Here is a 16690-nt window from a genome sequence, read left to right as displayed (position 1 = left end):
GCATCCAATGTGTTTAAATGCTGGATAGGTGTATGAGGTAATTAGGCAAATAAGCTTACTTGACCTTCCTCTACTTAGCCAACGAATGAGTGGCCCCAAAGGATAGTGTTACTCAGTCCTTACAAAAACACCAACTCCCGCCTCTCTATCTCAGACACAGCTGTATTAAAGTTTGGAAACCGTATGAAAAATGGTTTGAGGCGATTTAATGGGACTTCCACGAAGGTTTTGCATGACAGCCCTAATATGAGTAATTCCTTTCATTAATAAGCCTTCCCGAGAGTCGTTCATTAAGGGGTCTCTGGTGCATTTCCTCACTGTTGATTGCGGCCTGTTCCGTTTTAGTCCAAGAATTTTTTTTTTTTTTTGCATATCAACCCCCTCAGCTTGTTTTAATAGTCTACTTCAAGAAGCCTTTTGACAGGCACGCCTTTTATCCCCTTGTTGACTTCAAGGGGGGGGGGGGGGGATAAGTAAGTCATTTTCGGATAGGTCTACGAAGGCAGCCAATTAGAGGCGGACTGCGGCCCAAAGTAGTGAGAGGGGAGAAGGGATGGGGAGCCGAGCTCTGCTCAGGACACAAACAAGCAGAGAGGGGAAAAAGTAGTCGGGGTCACACTGGAAATACGCTAGAGACTATTTTTTTGAACCAGGTAGAGAGCATCCCTATTCCGAGGAAATTCACTCGCTTTTTTCCGAGGGGGTATGCAGTCTTTAAAGACGCCTGCTTGGAGAACTACAGGTAAGTCTTTTTTGATGTGCTGTTTACTTTTTTTAAACTTCATTTAACCCTATTCAGGAATTTTTGAGTTATGGGTCAAATGAAACCACGTTATGTCGTCTCCATCCAGTACCACAGAGAGGTCAGAGGTGTTGCCCCATTTTTTTTTCAACTCTTTACAATTGTTAAAAATTGTTACTTGGCGCGACGATTTTATTTCCAGGATCTTGTATTGCCCCAGTCACGCTGCCAGTTTTGTGCTGTGAGCACATTTTGAAGTTTTATTAACTGGTTATTTCATATAAAAGCCAAACGTCTCGGTTATACATTTCATATTAGTAAGCACTGGGCCTATTTTAAGTTTGGAATAGTTACAAGTACTTATTTCATATGGAGGTTCATTGCGGGTCCGGTGGTGTTGCAAATCTGTTAGATTGTTAAAAAAAAATGAATAGGTGGAATTTTTCTTGAGTCAAATTGATGTCATATCAGACAAACACACACCCTTAATGCAGCCAGGAGCCCATTTTAAAGTAAGTCAGATATTAAGTTTTTATTTAATGCTTATGTTGTGGGTCAAATTGACCCATGTCATATCGGGGACTGCATAAAATTAAGATTAGTCTATATGACCCACAGCAGAAAAGATAATTTTGTGTTAGTTTTTATGATTCCATAATGTAAATGTAAGCATTTTTTATGAAAAGAGTGATTTAAACTATTGATGGTTACGGTTTGTTCTATGGGGTTAAATTGATCCAAAAACATTGTCGCTGTCCCGGGGAAATAGTGTTTAATTTCAGGAAAAATCAATTTTAGCAACCATACCAAAACCCCCTGATACTACTATCACCATTAAAACACACTTGTATTTAAACTACAAAAACGAGTGAATTTATGAAAAATATCAATTGGTCAAATTGATCTGAGAATTTGTGGTCTTTTTATGCATTAACAATATTTTAGTGTATATTTTTTACAGAAAAATGAGCAAGATCCACTAAATATGGGTTATCATTTTTTAACTGGCCAAATTGACCCATGGGAATATTTTTGATGCAACACGATTGTTATTCTTTTTTTTTTTTTTTTTTTAAACTTTCATCAATTGAACAAATACCAACTGCGTTATTTCACACGCACACCCCAGCCCACCCCCGCCTCTTTGTAGATTCTCAGTCATCGAGGTCACGGACTCTGAATTTGCCCCCCCTCGTTTTCGGTTCAGAAATGAAATTGACCATCATGCTTTTAGGTTTTGTATATATTTTTTTACTCCTACGTTTTCTTATCAATTCAGTAAATTCAACAGTTTGTGACGCGCGTCGTTGAACTTCTAAGGTCAGTAAGATGGTCGGGAGGCAGACGCACCGAATGGACGGCGGCAATTGCTCCGTGACGGCGACGGACGACAGCCCGGGCTCCAGTCCCGCGGGCCGGGTGCCGCAGCAGGCCGTCGGCAGAGGTCGGCCGGCGGCGGCCAACGCGGCGCGGGAGCGGAGCCGCGTGCAGACCCTGAGGAACGCCTTCCTGGAGCTGCAACGGACACTGCCGTCGGTGCCGCCCGACACCAAGCTGTCCAAACTGGACGTACTGATTCTGGCCACAACGTACATTGCCCACTTGACTCGAACTCTGCAAGAGGAAGGCGCCGAAGAAGGCGAGAGCACAAGACACGCGGAGGCGTTACACTCTCTCAAAGGGGAAGGATACCTGCACCCGGTCAAGGTCAGTAAACAATACTGTACTAAGAATCAGATAAGCAATTTGTTTTATGCTTTAACAATACTGTTCTTGCTGAGTTTTAAAGATATTTAAAAATATATATATGTGAATTCTCAGATTAAATACAATATTAGATTATTTTTATTGTCATTTTTGTATTCATAGTATTTTTTTCAACGTGAACACAACACATCCAGGCAACCATAAACAGTATAGCTTTATATTTTATTTTATTTTTTTTTTACATTTATTATTTTGTTTGAAATAAACTATCAATTCACACTTGATGAAGATTGTGTATACTTCTAGCTACTTTTTAAATGTGTGTTTACATATACATTGGGGGGAAAAATTCTAATAAAAACAAAGTGAAACGATTTATTTCATGCACTTCTTTTTATAATTTGCTTCCATAATAGTGATTTTTATAAGGATTGATTGAGTATAACAAACTAAACCAAACCTATTATTTCATACATCTTTTTTCACATTTATTTGTATTTCTATAGTGTATGAATATGGAGTGCTTTCATTGAATTACTGTATCTGTGATTTGTTTTTCATAGATTAAAAACACGCACATTTTATTAGAGGTTATTTTACCCTCCCAATACAGTAACTCCGTGTGTTTGCCAAACGTCCAGCGCGTCGAACGTAACCTGTTTCAATATCTCGTAACAGAAATGGCCGATGAGGTCCAGACTGTACGTGGGAGCGAGCGGCCATTTCCTGACCAATGCTCCAGAATCTGAGAACCAAGGCCCGTCGTCATCATCAACATCATCGTCCAAGTAAAGCATCCAACCGGTTGCCGTTTGCATGAGCGGCGCTGAAGGACACGTTTATTCCTACATATCGATACAGGGAGACGGTGTAAATTAATATATGATGTGTTTTTCCTCAGTGTTGTCGTCTTGAGTCTTGTTTGCATTGTGCGGCTCCATACACGTCCACCCTCGGTGTGATCTTTGGCTATAATAATAACGAGCCCGTCATGCTTGGCGTGTGCACTTTCAGCTCGAGACGTTTGCGCTAAAATGCATGTGTGAATAACTTAACATGTGTCATGTGAAGTGGTCTGTCAGAGGGTCGACAATAGGGGGGCTCCCAGTCTCATGTTCCCTCCTATGTTAGTTTTTTTTTTTTTTTTTTTTTTTAAACACGTGCATGCTTGGAAAAACAATGTTTGTGAATTCAAAGATATACTGTTTGAACAGGATGTAAGTATATTTGACCGCATACTCTATCAAGGCTATTTAAGAGAAGTAAAGAGCAATAATAATAACTGAATATTTGGGGTCATCGTTTATTGTATCAACTCATAATGTGTTTCACCTCTATATTTTTAAAACGATTAGAATGTGAATCGTTTAAATAGTAGCCGTTTTTTAATAGTAACAAATAACACTCTCATCAGCACAACGAGTGCAAAATGATATTAGTAATAGAAATATACACGCTAAATCTAGATGTAATAAGTTAAATTAGTGGTTCTCAAACATTTTCCACTGACAATAAAAAAAAAAACTTGCAGAGTCTTCATCAAAAACAAGAGAGAGGTTTTATCCCTAAAATCTACTGAAAATAATTAGAACCCACTGTGACATTATGCACAGTTTGAATATTATGGTGTCAAAAAACAAAAACAAAAAACTCAGTGCACTACAGATATGACTCCATGGATATGAACAATAGGTAGATTTTATATTCCCCTTGAAGCTGCGTGCCTGTGACAATGTTAAAGATAGTGAGAACAAAGTTGGTGGGGGGCATTCCAGGTTGGTGGACGACACACACAAAAAAAAAAGCAAAATAAGAAGAATCCCTGCAAATTGTGCTGCATATGGTTGCACATACAATGAGAAGTGAGAATAACTGCCCACACGGAAAGAAAAATCTGGGAACGAATGTTTTGTACTGATAGTGCAAGATTTCGTATTCATTAAAAAAAAGTAAACCTCATGAAAAATTATCAAGTAACGAGTTGACTCGTTTTTAATTCATTTGATGGGAATGTTGCCCCCACCAACATGGCCGTTACGTAGGCAAGTCCTTGCTACTGGAATGCTGGTGTAGATAGTTTTCTCTTCGTATTTTTAAATCATGAAAATATCATTTTAGGTTGTTCAATAGTTGCACTTTGTAATTGTTTCAAAATAATTTGAATGGTTGTTAAAAAAATCACTTTATAATCCATACTTTTTTCAACGATTAAACTATGCTTTTCTTAAGACATTCATTTTATAGTTACATATTTTGACTGTTGACATTCACAAAATATTTTATAGATGTGTAGATATATATATATATATTCTTAAATAATTAAAATACTTTGGAATAATGTTATCTTATTTAACGTTTTTTACTTTCTAGTTTTAGATTTTACCATGAATAACTATTGCGATGTAAACACACTAATATGTTTATGTGTTCGTACAAACGATGCTAACATTAGCACGCGGCTATGTGAGCGCTACTGCGCAAGAGCGGAAGTTCCTCCTTTCGGACCGGACGACGAGACAGTGAGACGCCTGTACCACGTTGCTCTTTCCTCCATCGCACCATCAAGAAGGTTGGCCGATTCCATAACCAGGCGGAGACATATTTATGTGCAACGGTGAGTCAAACTAATTGCTTTATAATATTAGCAGTGACATTGGTTAGGCGTGCTGTGCTCACAGTAAAGTTCAGTTAATGGTCTTGCTTCCCAATGGGTGAGGGAAAATACGCCACTTAAAACCCAATGTCATACTCGTGATTATGACATATTTCATATACTGTGCCCTACCTGCGGTTTAAAAAAACTAAAAACAAAAACGGGCTTTGTCCGTCTCCCACGTGGTCACCATGCGAGCTGCCAAGCTACATGCTACACAGGACGCAGCGAACCCGGCCAATATATATATATATATATATATATATATATATATATATATATTATGACAGCCCTACTAAAAACCATCACAAATAAGATTCAGCATAATTAGTTTTAAAAGACGGTCAATTTATTTATTTTGAAAAAGAAAAAAAAACGAACTGAAAGAACTCAATGGATGATTTCATACTCCTGCTAGGATGAAAAAAAAAAAAAAAAAAAAAAGTCGATCCAAAAAGCTTCACGTCGCACCTGGATGCAGCTCATTTGCCGAGAGGACTGATTCCTCGTTACAGACTTCATATCATGTTCCACATTTGTGCACAGCTGCACTTCCACCGTGATTTTTTAATTTTTTTCCCCATTTATTTGAGGAAGGTGTAGTATCTTGGTCTGCGTGCTGATTATAGTGATCCCTGTGCTCAGGGACTTTATTGGAAAATTACTATCCGGGCCATGGATGGCCAAATCCGATACAAAGAGTGACCCGCCCGTTAGCCGTGTCGATGGCATTGGGATCGTTAAGGAGGTAGTTGGTGTTCTCGGGAATTTCGGTGCTGCCCCAATGGATACACTCACGACAAAGACCGACTTTTTTTGGCAACGCATTGGAGGCCTCTGATCCCTTGGTGCAGAAACTGCAGGAAGATCCACTGAATCAGGGTCTGTTTGTTACCATGATGGGGGCCCGTCTTTCCAAGGCTGTGGCGGTTCTACAGAAGCAGCATGAGAAGTATTTTGGGATCGATGTCACTGACCAGCTGCGCAAGGAAACCGAGTCCGCTCGATGTCACAACGTCGACGCTGCAGCAGGTTCAGTGCGGCAAACGATCGTGCACCGAATGCCGCAATGTGCTTCCTGTCATCTCGGATACGAGCTCAGAAGAACGCTGTCGCGGATTTCCTTGACAGCCTGGAACTGGAAACTCCGAAGAAGTTAATAGAACTCTGGATAAAATTGGGAAGGATACAAGGCAGGAAAAACGGAAGAAATGGGTTGAGGTGAAGAAAGAGAGAGCCAGTCGACTCTCCAAAGAAGTGCAGAAAAAGAAAGCCCTGGAAAGGAATAAACTGGATCGTGTGCTAAAAATATGTAACACCAAGTCATTGGATATTTCACAACAGGCTGAATTCAGTGACATTGACCCCTCAGTCCTTGAGAAACTTAAAGACATCCTGAATGGAAAGGTTGTGGGCTATCAGATCCTCCATATTTGGTTTGACGGAGAAACAAACCAAAAGACCGTTTGGCAGAATTGAAAAACTGCTGAAGAGAAATGGCGGCACGTACGGAATTGGGTATTGGCAAGAGGGGCAGACCTATGATGAGGATGCAGAGGACTTAGGTCATTTGTGAAAGACCAAGAAGTAGACTTTGTATATAGGAACTGTGTGACACTGATAGGCAGGTAAGGATCAAGCAAAGGAAATGGCCGTGTTCACTGGGCAAGAAAAGCCCAGAAAACTGGGTGTGTTTGAAATGTTATTCAAATTAGAATTAAATTAGTTTCTTGCTTGATTTAAATGGAAGTGGTTGGGGTGTGTTTTACTTTCATAGGGCTTTATTCACTGAAAATTTCATTCAAATCCATTCATAAAGAAATGGCATTCGTTTTTCAGGTCAGAGGTTTTTCTGACTTTACCATCGTTTTACGGTACCATAATTAGCCCTGCGCAGTCAACTTCAAATCGGGTTTTACTGGCGTATTTTCCCCCTCGCCCATTGGAAAGCAAGACCAGGTACTGAATTGTTTTTCTCCATGTATTATAATAAAAAAAAATATTTTTAAATTTAGTATTCTGATAGTACTATTTTAAAGTATATGAATTGTTTTATTTCACTATTTCTTTGAATATTAAAATAGTACAGTATCCATCTACACATTTTCTTTCACGCACGAGGTCAATGATGTGCCCTTGAACACAACGCGATTGACTCTCGCTCCAATTTGTGACTTTTTGAAGGCTGTCATCTTTTGGCTTTACATCTGCTCCCATGAGGCGAAGTTATTAATCATCCACGTAGACGGGTGAAAGTGTCTATATTTGTAGTTGGACAAAAGGGGATGTGGACTCCCAGCCATAATTTACCCGTTCCTTGCGACTCGAGGACGCCGGGTCGTGGCAGAGGTTGTGACCCGCTGTTGAACCCTCGGCCTCTGATGCGCCGCGCTACTTGCGGTTCTGAAGCTGCATCGGGGTGGTGCACTTTGACCTTTGGGTGATCCGTCACCAGTATTCCCTAGCCCGTCTGTACACCCTGTGCTAATCAATGGATTTCACTTGGACGGGCCCGATGACATAATTCTGACTTTTTCGTCTTTAAATTTTTATTTGCAGCGGTGCGTTGACGTACAAATTTGGGGGAACTGATAAAGAGTGGACTCTCTTCCACGGAGCCCGCACACAATCTTAAAGGTATGTTTTTTTTTTTAAGAATATTCATTTGACACTAGCGCAGCTGGAGTAATGATGACTTAACATTTTGCCGTTTACCCATCAGACAAACACTTTGGTGAATTTGTGTCTCGCTGAACTACCAGCTTGCGAGCAGAAACTGTCATCTTAACGCTAAGTCTTCGCGTTATGCTGAATTTTCATACGTGGGCTTTGTTTTCTATAGAAAAAAAACGGGATCTTCAACGCTGATGAGAAGGTGACTTTCCTGATACTTTTTTGTTTTTTTTTTATACCTACACAAATTACAATCTGCTAGTGCAATAAAATCATTTTTAAAAACATTATTGATGTTTGACTGTATATTTTGCTGATAATAGCAAGGAACAAAACACTATTTTTAAGGATATTGCTTTGTATTGATTAATTGGCTTTTTAAATTGAGTATATGGCCAAAATTCACAAAAGAAAATAATTGGGAGGGAAATTATTATAATGGAGTTACATCTCAACACCAGAGAAAATGATTTTTAAATAACATTTTTTTAAAAGAAAAAAAATACGTGGCTTAATGGTAGGGTAACAATATAAATACACGCTTGACATATTTTTCCATTATATTTTAGTGTTTAAGGATTTTATATATGAAGTAAAAACCGATTTTTATAACATTTTAATATCTGGTCAGGAGTCTTGCACAATTATTATTGGCAGAACCTTGAGCCACGGCCACTTCTGCGGCATGAAATGATGAGTTCACGTTTTCGCCGTTTACCCATCAGACAAACAAGTGGTGAGACTGTGACAACTGAATCATTTGCTGCAAGACGGGAGACATTTTGACAGGCGTCCAGCGCATTACTGTAAATTCATATAAAAGTGATGTCCCCTCCCCCCCTCCCCATGTTACCACAGATAAGCAAGACAGAGGTGAAATATGGTCTTCAGCCGTCTCTGGTAAGACAAATTTCCAAACTATACCGCACTAACTAACCCGTCTTGTCCCGAGCGCTAATGATGAGCTCACGTTTTTGCCGTTTACCCATCAGACAAACAAGTGGTGAAACTGTGACAACTGAATTATTTGATGCAAGCAAGACGGGAGACATTTTGACAGACGTGTGATGCAATACAGTAAATTAATATGTACATGATATCCTTCTTCCCCCCCCCCCCTTCTATGTGACCACAGATAAGCAGCAAGACGGGTGAACTATGGTCTTGGACAGTCTCTGGTAAGTCAGCTGTCCGAACTATACCGCACTAACCAACCCGTCTTGTCCCGAGCGCTAATGATGAGCTCACGTTTTTGCCGTTTACCCATCAGACAAACAAGTGGTGAAACTGTGACTACTGAATTATTTGATGCAAGACGGGAGACATTTTGACAGACGTGTGATGCAATACAGTAAATTAATATGTACGTGATGTCCTTCCCCCCCCTTCTATGTAACCACAGATAAGCAGCAAGACAGGGGTGATCTATGGTCTTCGGCAGTCTCTGGTAAGTCAATTTCCAAACTGTACCGCACTAACTAACCTGCCTTGTCCCGAGCGCTAATGATGAGCTCACATTTTCGCCGTTTACCCATCAGACAATAGAGTGGTGAGACTGTGACGACTGACTGGCTGGCTTGATGGAAGACGATCAATAGATGTCTCGATGTACAAACGCGATTGAAGAGTATTAATGTGACTTTTTTTTTTTTTTTTTTAACAGATGAATGGCTGCATAGACGGGTGGTAAATTGGACGACGCGCTCAGTCTTGTCGACGGTAAGAAAAATTATCAAATTTGCTGCGCATCCTTCAGTGATGGCTTCCGTTTTAATAAGATGTGCTGCCCTAATTAATCGACAAATAAGCATCCAAGGTTCGTCTCTCTAATGCTGTCCTGAACTGTAATTTGGAGAAATAAAAAAACTTATCAAACATCAGTTGTGGTTTGTGCTTACTTATCAGAACTGCTGTGTATTTATCGAGACTCTCCTTTACTCCTCCTCCGCAAAATGTGAGTCTGCCCGTGGCGCGTAGGTGCAGATGAAGCGTAGGATTTCCTGGTGGAGCTGCTTCAGGGTTTGGTCCCTCTTGAGGAGCCCCTCCGCATCTCCCGGGTTGCTCGGAAACACGACGTCGGGCGGGAGAACGAGCACGGATGCTCCTGGACGGAGAAGCGACTGTGTAGTTTTCTCATTTCCTATTAACGCTCCGTGATCATAAATTCTGGGAGCATACCGTGCTTGAGAGTGAGCGAGTTCTCGCAGAGGAGCACCGCAATCACAGCATCTTCCTCTAGTACTTGCTGTCGCAGGCTTAATTTGCAGTGGGCCTCCGCTAAGGAGATCCTGTTACACAAAAACAGGAAAAGAATCACTCATAAAGACCATCTTAGCATATTTTTGTTCTAAGACTGACCGGATTCTATGAAGTGAAACAGAAAACTGATTGCAAAACATGTTCTATTGTTTTAACGGTACAGAAATGTCACTTTCTTTGGGCTCGTCCCATTAGGCGTCGCCAAAATGTGTCATCTCAGATGAACACTCATATTTGTTTGGCACAGTTTTAACGCGGGATGGCCTTCCTGACGCAACCCCTCTTGGTAAATGGGGGGGGTCGAGCAAAAACTGCCACCAAGTGGATTATAAAGATATGGCAGGTATGCAGCAGAATTTGGAGTGTTTTATCCAAAACTTACTACCATATAGGTTGTATTTGGAATTCAGTTTTGTTGCCTTTTATTGGGCCTCAACATGCCAGAATTATTATTGTTATTTTTTTGGGGGGGCGAGGGGCATGATTCACTGGAAAAAAAGTACTTTTAAAAGTTTTTAAAACTAAAATGGCACTTTCATGATTTAAGATTCTCAAAAAAGGGTCTTTGTCTTGCTGGAAATTAAAAAAAAAAAAAAGTCAAAACTATTAAATCACTGGGCAATATTTGGTTAGTGTGGTGTGCTGAAAATATTTGTAAAGTCTGTAGGGGTCTTGAACATAAACCACCAAAACATTCGTAGTAGCCAATGGAAAGTTTGCACTTTTTCAAGTTTCTTCCATCGACATGAAAGTGGGTGGAAATGTCTACCGTAACAAGACTTGGGAAAAAGTCAAGGAATTTTGCTCCCATATTGGATAGGGTAGTTTGAATCATCCATTTCAGATAAATTTCAAGACTCGTACTCGGGCAAAGGAATTTGCCGAAATTATTCCCAGTTGGCTCCTGCTTACAGCAATTTAATGGAAGCCATGGACATCTTGATACTATGGCGTAGGGAGCGGACTGTGCGACTGGCCATGTAGTAGCCGTGGATCATCAGCTGCGCGCCGGCACTGAGGTCCACTTGCAGGCTTTGTGCGTAGGACAGCAGCTGTGAGCACAGAAGGAGGGGGGAAAAAAAATCAGATCAACAACCCGCTGATGGACTCGATCACGTTTCCTCACGTCCTTGTAGTCTTGGCTGGAGAAGTCTGCCAAAGTGGGATAGAGGTGTAGACCGGGTTGCACCACCTGCTGGAGGGTGTGGACGGTCTGTGCGACGGCTGCCTGCTTCCCAGCGTGATCCGTGCACTGAACCACCAGGCCAAAGCTGTCTGCCAGCTGAGGGGGTATCGCACCCATTTCCTGCCCATGAAGAATTTGCGACTCTGAATTCCTATGTAGTCCGTCACGTCGCCGCAGGGACACTTACCGCTGCTCCCAGCGCGGTATCACACGCCCTCCCGGACCGCCTTGAAGCGTGAGTGGAATCTGTGAGGGCCCAGAAGCTGCACGAGACCGGGAAGCAGAGCTGCTGGTCGACATCCTCGCCGTATTTCTTCCCGGGGATGAAGACTGATACCGTGCGACTATCCAGAGCTGGAAAAAGTGGTAACGTGAATTACAAGGAAGAGATACCGCATTCCTCCTCCTCCCCCCAATTTCAATACAGCCTTCAGATGTCTTTGTAACATGATTGTGTTAACATTTTATCACCCCCCCCCCTATCATTTTGAACTTTGGTCTACCTGATTGAATGGCATCCAGCTTGTCCTTTGCGAAGGCGCTCAGATCGCCCAGCAGGCAAACGCCGCCGGCAGCCAGCAAGGCGGAGCCGGCGTGGATGTTGGCAGTGCCTGCCCCGTGCTCGTCCCGGGACAGGGATGCAAACATTTCCCCCGTAGCCGAATGCCGTACCCCGCGACGTGCCAAGCTCAAGCCGTATGCCATCAACCTGCCAAATGAGTGCAGTGGTGCCTTGATTTCTGACTTTAATTCATTCCTGTGACTCAAATTAGGTAACAACAAAAATAGAATCTAAATAATTGCTCGCCTTGGCCACTGGGGGGCAGCATAATACAATCCTGTACAGTACATGGAGATAGTCACTACTGTTCAGTGAGAAGCAGTACTTTTTTGTTTCCAAAAGATAATATCTATCTACATGTATTGTAGGACCATTTTTGTTTAAAAAAAAAAAAAAAAAATCCGTTGCTTAGCCCATCTATGCCATTTTGCATCCAAGCAATAAACCGGTGAACATTCAAGGCTAAGTCATGTGGTTATTTTAAATAAACGTAACTGTTTTGTTTAGTAAGACAGTAAACTTCAATTGGGAGAGTCAAAGTCTGAAATCATCATTTTTCAGTGTCACATTTTCTTCAATAAACTTCAAAGTTGCTATGTATTAATAATAAAGAATAAGAATAAACACAATGAAGATTGTCATCATTATAGATTGTCACGATCGGGAGGAAATGCAGTCATTCCAGCAATTCTACCTGTCCAATATGAGTTTGTCATCTGTTGTCACCAAAAGATCCAAGTTGAATACTGAATTTTTTCTTCCGTCCGCTCCGGTTTGCACCAAGCTGAGCAACAAGCTTAGCTTCAAGGTGTTGAAGAGGCCTGGTGGAGCCACGTCCAGACCGAAGCAGTGAGTGACCGTGGCGGAGAACTTCCAAGGAGAATCTCGAGTAGCCTTAAACAGCTCCTTGAACTTGCCACTAATTTTGTGCGGATCTGCAAGTACAAATTCAAGTTAATGTCCATCCATCCATTTTCTTTTGCCGCTTATGCTCACAAGGGTCGCAGGGAGTGCTGGAGCCTATGCCAGCTGTTGTTGCAAAACGACAAAGCCCAGAAACTTCAAAAAAAAAATTCCTATCGCAGGTGGATCAGCTGGTAAAGCGTTGGCCCCACCGTTCTGAGGACCCGGGTTCGATCCGGCCCTGCCTGTGTGGAGTTAGCATGTTCTCTCCGTGCCAGTGTGGGTTTTCTCCGGGTGGGCACTCTGGTTTCCTCCCGCATCCCAAAAACATGCAACATTAAATGGACACTATAAACTGCCCCTAGGTGTGATTGTGAGTGCGATCATTTGTCTCTATGTGCCCTGTGATTGGCTGGCAACCAGTTCAGGGTGCTTGTTGACAGCTGGGATAGGCTCCAGCACTCCCTGCGACCCTTGTGAGGATAAGCGGGTAAGAAAATGGATGGATGGATGAATGGGTGGTCCTACAGCTAAATCAAATGTTTTGAGTTGCCAGAAATAATCACATTTAATGTAAGTCCAGGAAACCTGGGATACAAACAAAAAATATGTATGTATATATGTATTCTCTGTAAATATAGCCTGACATAATCCTTTGTTTTAGTGTGAGGATAAAAAAGCAGAGCACCATCTTCACTCTGCTGTGAAAGAAACAAGATGTCTGCGGTCGGGGCGGTGCCAGTTGCACAAATCAGATGATAACTGCTTGTTCAATTGTCGATATTTGTCCGTAGAACGTTGTACGTAAACCTTCTCTGTTTCCTGTGGCTATTTCAACGACGGTTATTCCTTACACTCTGGCTCCCACGGTTGGACGCCGTTGGCTTCCACGCTCCAGGTGACGTTGCTCGACCAGTGCACATGCGCGGGTACGCCGATCACCCTGTAGAGCTGACCGATGCTCATCGCGTTGCACAGCTCATCTGTGGCGGGAAACAAAGCAATCGCCCCCAAAGGGAATAAAGAAACTCTCATGCCCCCGACCAGCTACTGCCAAGACAAACAAGCGTGAGGCCCCGTTAGAAACAAAGATTCGGCTGTGCGGGAGTCGTAATGAGCGCTTATTAACATGTTAGTAACGGGAAGCCGGTGTATTCCATTGCAGAATATGTTAATCCCTGCCGCTGAGTTTTGTTAAACCCTCCAGGGGTAGCTGTTGGACAGCCTTACGAGCAGGGACAGAAACACTTAATACCCCTCCGAGCCAGCCACAGACATTTATTTATTTGAACCCCCCCCCCCCTGCGAAGTTTGCGTTCCGTAGCGTGTCTCATTTAGCAAAAGCTGGACAATATTAATGAGCGCACTCCACTGACGTGACTGTGTGCAAATAGCACAAATTAAAATCGCATTATTCAGCGTTGGGAGTGAACATAATGGATGTGGGTGCGCTTTTTACAAACAAATAAGAGCCGTGTAAATGTTTGGCTGTTAAATTAGGGCATGTCTTTGCCTCACAAATGAAAGCTGAGCCACCACAACTCATGAGCAGTGATTTGATTTACTGTTCCCCCGTGAAACAATGACATGACTGTAAAGTGGAACCTCCAAAATTGTGTTTTAATCCCGCAACAATTTTTACCTACAAGTATGACATCAATTACGAGCCTTTTTCTGGTTATTTGTCTTTTCTTTTTTTTTTTTTTAATCTAGTACGCTTCTGCAACATCTGTTTTTCAGGAAAATTATGGTAGGAATCCACTTTTTGGGTACTTTTAGTGGTACAGTGGTTTATACACTAGACTTGCAGCTTGGGAACTTATACTGTAGTTTAATTGCCCTAGAACACGGGTGTCAAACTCAAGGCCCGGGGGCCAGATCCAGCCCGGCCGCATGATTTTATGTGTCCCGCGGAGGCAAATCATCCACATCAACTTCCATGATTCTTGTGAAAATCTGTAACCAAAATTTGTAATTGTCACACATCATAAATGATAACGAGATATTATAAGCATTTTTGTGTGACCAAATATGAACAATGTTAGGAAAAATCCCAATGCACTTGATCTCGGATTCAAAACGAGTTTATAAATTTCACGTGTAAATATGACAAGGCGAGAAAATATGGTTTCAGTCATAACGGGCCTCTGAGGGAAAATGTAACTACAATGTGGCCCGCGACAAAAATGAGTTTGACACCTCTGCACTAGAATATAAGCGAAAAGTTACCTCGGTGGCCAACTACGAGGCCTTGTAAAGATATTTCTGTGTACACAATAGAATAGTGGCATACGGATGTCCGTTTTGCTCGTTTGTCTCATTAAGAAAGGATGAATGGCTTGTATTTATATATATATACGGCGTCCACCTACCTCTGAGGAACAGAGTAACTGACTGATATCTGAGTGATCTTTGTTGGCAGGTACGGAGGACGTTGAGCGCGTCAACATGGATCAATTCCACCAGCTGCTTGTCTAACTTGGAAAGACACACACGAGCAGATTTTATCAAGTAATTTAAATTTATCTGACTGGTTGCTGTTTTTTAAGCAGCTGCAAACACGCTTTTGGGGCTCTCGTTCACCTCCCAACACTCTGAACTTAATGTCTTCTTTGAGAGGTGAGGTGCAGGCCATGCAGGTGAAGTCATTTCTCACCGTCGTCGACTCCGTGGCTCCGGGGACGTGAACTCGGATGGTGTGGAATCCTAAAACAAGCAAGCACCGTAAAAATTACATCAGCCACAACATGTTTTTTTTTTTTTTTTTACAATCGCACAGCAAGCTGGATCACAGGCTCCCACGGACTGGAGATGACCCACAAGCCGTAGGTTTTCCACCAGGCATCATCTGAACCCCTTACCTGAGGAGAAGGGACAGTGGGGATTACTGCAGAGGAACCTGGCCCCCCGGGTGTACTTGGTGACCCTCGTGGTCGCGATGACCAGGCCCTCCATGACGACAGGCCTCATGTTGTGACGCGTGCGAGGGAAACTGGCCAGGTCCAAGGTGTACTCGGGAAACGGGGGCAGGTGGGTCAGCTTCAAAATGACGTTCACCTCAACAGAACCAGATAACAACTTGTTACAACGTATACTTATCAGCCAATTTATTGGCTATATTAATAATCATCTATATAAGACCTTCGGTGTCTTTGTTCGCATCGGTAGTTATTTGGTGCAATTGCCAGTTAGTTTTTTTTTTAAAAACTCTGCCCAAACTTGTTAGCTTGTGAGCTAGCTGGTAGCTAATGCCTCTTGTAGCAGGTAAAGCCCCCCCCCCACCATGGAAAAATACACACGCACACAAAACATTACACTTATATTAAATGCGTTAATGTACTTTTATTTATTTATTTTTTTTACACTACCTGACACTCTGTATGTATTTTCTCAACTGCCAGTTTCTTCATAGCTGTGAAGCAAACCTGGAAGGAGGAATAATCCGGGCTAACCAGTGAGAATGCTACGGTGTCAGTGGGTTCCAACTTTTATTCATTTCGGCGGCTCCCTGACAGACTGAAACAAGGCTGTGGCTCGTAAGGGGTCGTGTAATATGCAGTTCCCCAGCTCCGGGTCCACCTCAATCACGTCAGAGGGATTCACGCTGATACAGATGCGGTACACGGCCTCGTTGTGTTGGGGGTCTAGGATTCAAAAGGGTCAAGCTCGGTCTACGAATCAAAATTCGAAGTTTCATTTACCCTTAAAAGATTTGCAGTCGTCGGCAAGCTTCCCAAGGCCACCACTCGCGATAAGATAAGAAAGGACGGACTTTTTTAAGGGGAATATGTTAGTCATTTTTTTATTTGGTAACAAGTCAACGCTAACTTTATTTGGCTAACCAGCGCCGGTGAAAACCTGATTTCCATGGCAACCAAATCAGCGGCGGGAAGACTTGAAGTGACGTCATTAAAAACGGCCACCGAAAACCAAATACAGTACAATATATTATATTCCTATTTACACATTAAGACACAAAGAGCGATTATTTTGGTTAACTTCTAA

At 42.2% G+C, this 16690-nt stretch overlaps 2 protein-coding genes and 1 long non-coding RNA gene across 6 annotated transcripts; 2 read left to right on the top strand and 1 right to left on the bottom strand.

Moving 5' to 3' along the window:
- The first annotated feature begins 1 nt into the window (after window position 1).
- On the top strand, window positions 2-3547 carry LOC133492592 (transcription factor 24-like). Of its 3 annotated transcripts, none has more exons than XM_061805018.1 (3): window positions 2-742; window positions 2063-2449; window positions 3128-3547. In XM_061805018.1, the coding sequence occupies exons 2-3, from the start codon at window positions 2072-2074 to the stop codon at window positions 3239-3241; spliced, it is 492 nt and encodes a 163-aa protein (XP_061661002.1). In that variant the 5' UTR covers window positions 2-742; window positions 2063-2071; the 3' UTR covers window positions 3242-3547. The 3 variants fall into 3 exon arrangements, with proteins under 3 accessions (XP_061661002.1, XP_061661001.1, XP_061661003.1); XM_061805017.1 differs by having other exon boundaries at window positions 2022-2449; XM_061805019.1 differs by lacking the exon at window positions 2-742 and adding an exon at window positions 1935-1976.
- On the bottom strand, window positions 2218-16667 carry mcmdc2 (minichromosome maintenance domain containing 2). 2 transcript variants are annotated; one of them, XM_061805007.1, is made up of 15 exons: window positions 16387-16667; window positions 16199-16329; window positions 16054-16110; window positions 15547-15742; window positions 15269-15391; window positions 15058-15159; window positions 13540-13668; window positions 12477-12717; window positions 11724-11929; window positions 11408-11574; window positions 11161-11340; window positions 10947-11086; window positions 9954-10063; window positions 9674-9879; window positions 2218-2356 (listed from the first exon to the last, which is right to left on the bottom strand). In XM_061805007.1, the coding sequence occupies exons 1-14, from the start codon at window positions 16481-16483 to the stop codon at window positions 9710-9712; spliced, it is 2049 nt and encodes a 682-aa protein (XP_061660991.1). In that variant the 5' UTR covers window positions 16484-16667; the 3' UTR covers window positions 2218-2356; window positions 9674-9709. The 2 variants fall into 2 exon arrangements, with proteins under 2 accessions (XP_061660991.1, XP_061660993.1); XM_061805009.1 differs by lacking the exon at window positions 2218-2356 and having other exon boundaries at window positions 15058-15163; window positions 15342-15391.
- On the top strand, window positions 4917-9662 carry LOC133492593 (uncharacterized). The gene is made up of 7 exons (XR_009792697.1): window positions 4917-5063; window positions 7662-7739; window positions 7945-7977; window positions 8634-8675; window positions 8911-8953; window positions 9178-9222; window positions 9439-9662. It is a non-coding gene; the product is annotated as an uncharacterized LOC133492593 (long non-coding RNA).
- Window positions 16668-16690: the final 23 nt, after the last annotated feature.

This window comes from Syngnathoides biaculeatus, chromosome 19 (genome assembly GCF_019802595.1).
Source record: "Syngnathoides biaculeatus isolate LvHL_M chromosome 19, ASM1980259v1, whole genome shotgun sequence".
NCBI classification, from domain to species: Eukaryota; Metazoa; Chordata; class Actinopteri; order Syngnathiformes; family Syngnathidae; genus Syngnathoides; species Syngnathoides biaculeatus.
The sequence above is the reverse complement of the archived record's forward strand: the minus strand, read 5'-3'. Positions and strand labels throughout refer to the sequence as shown.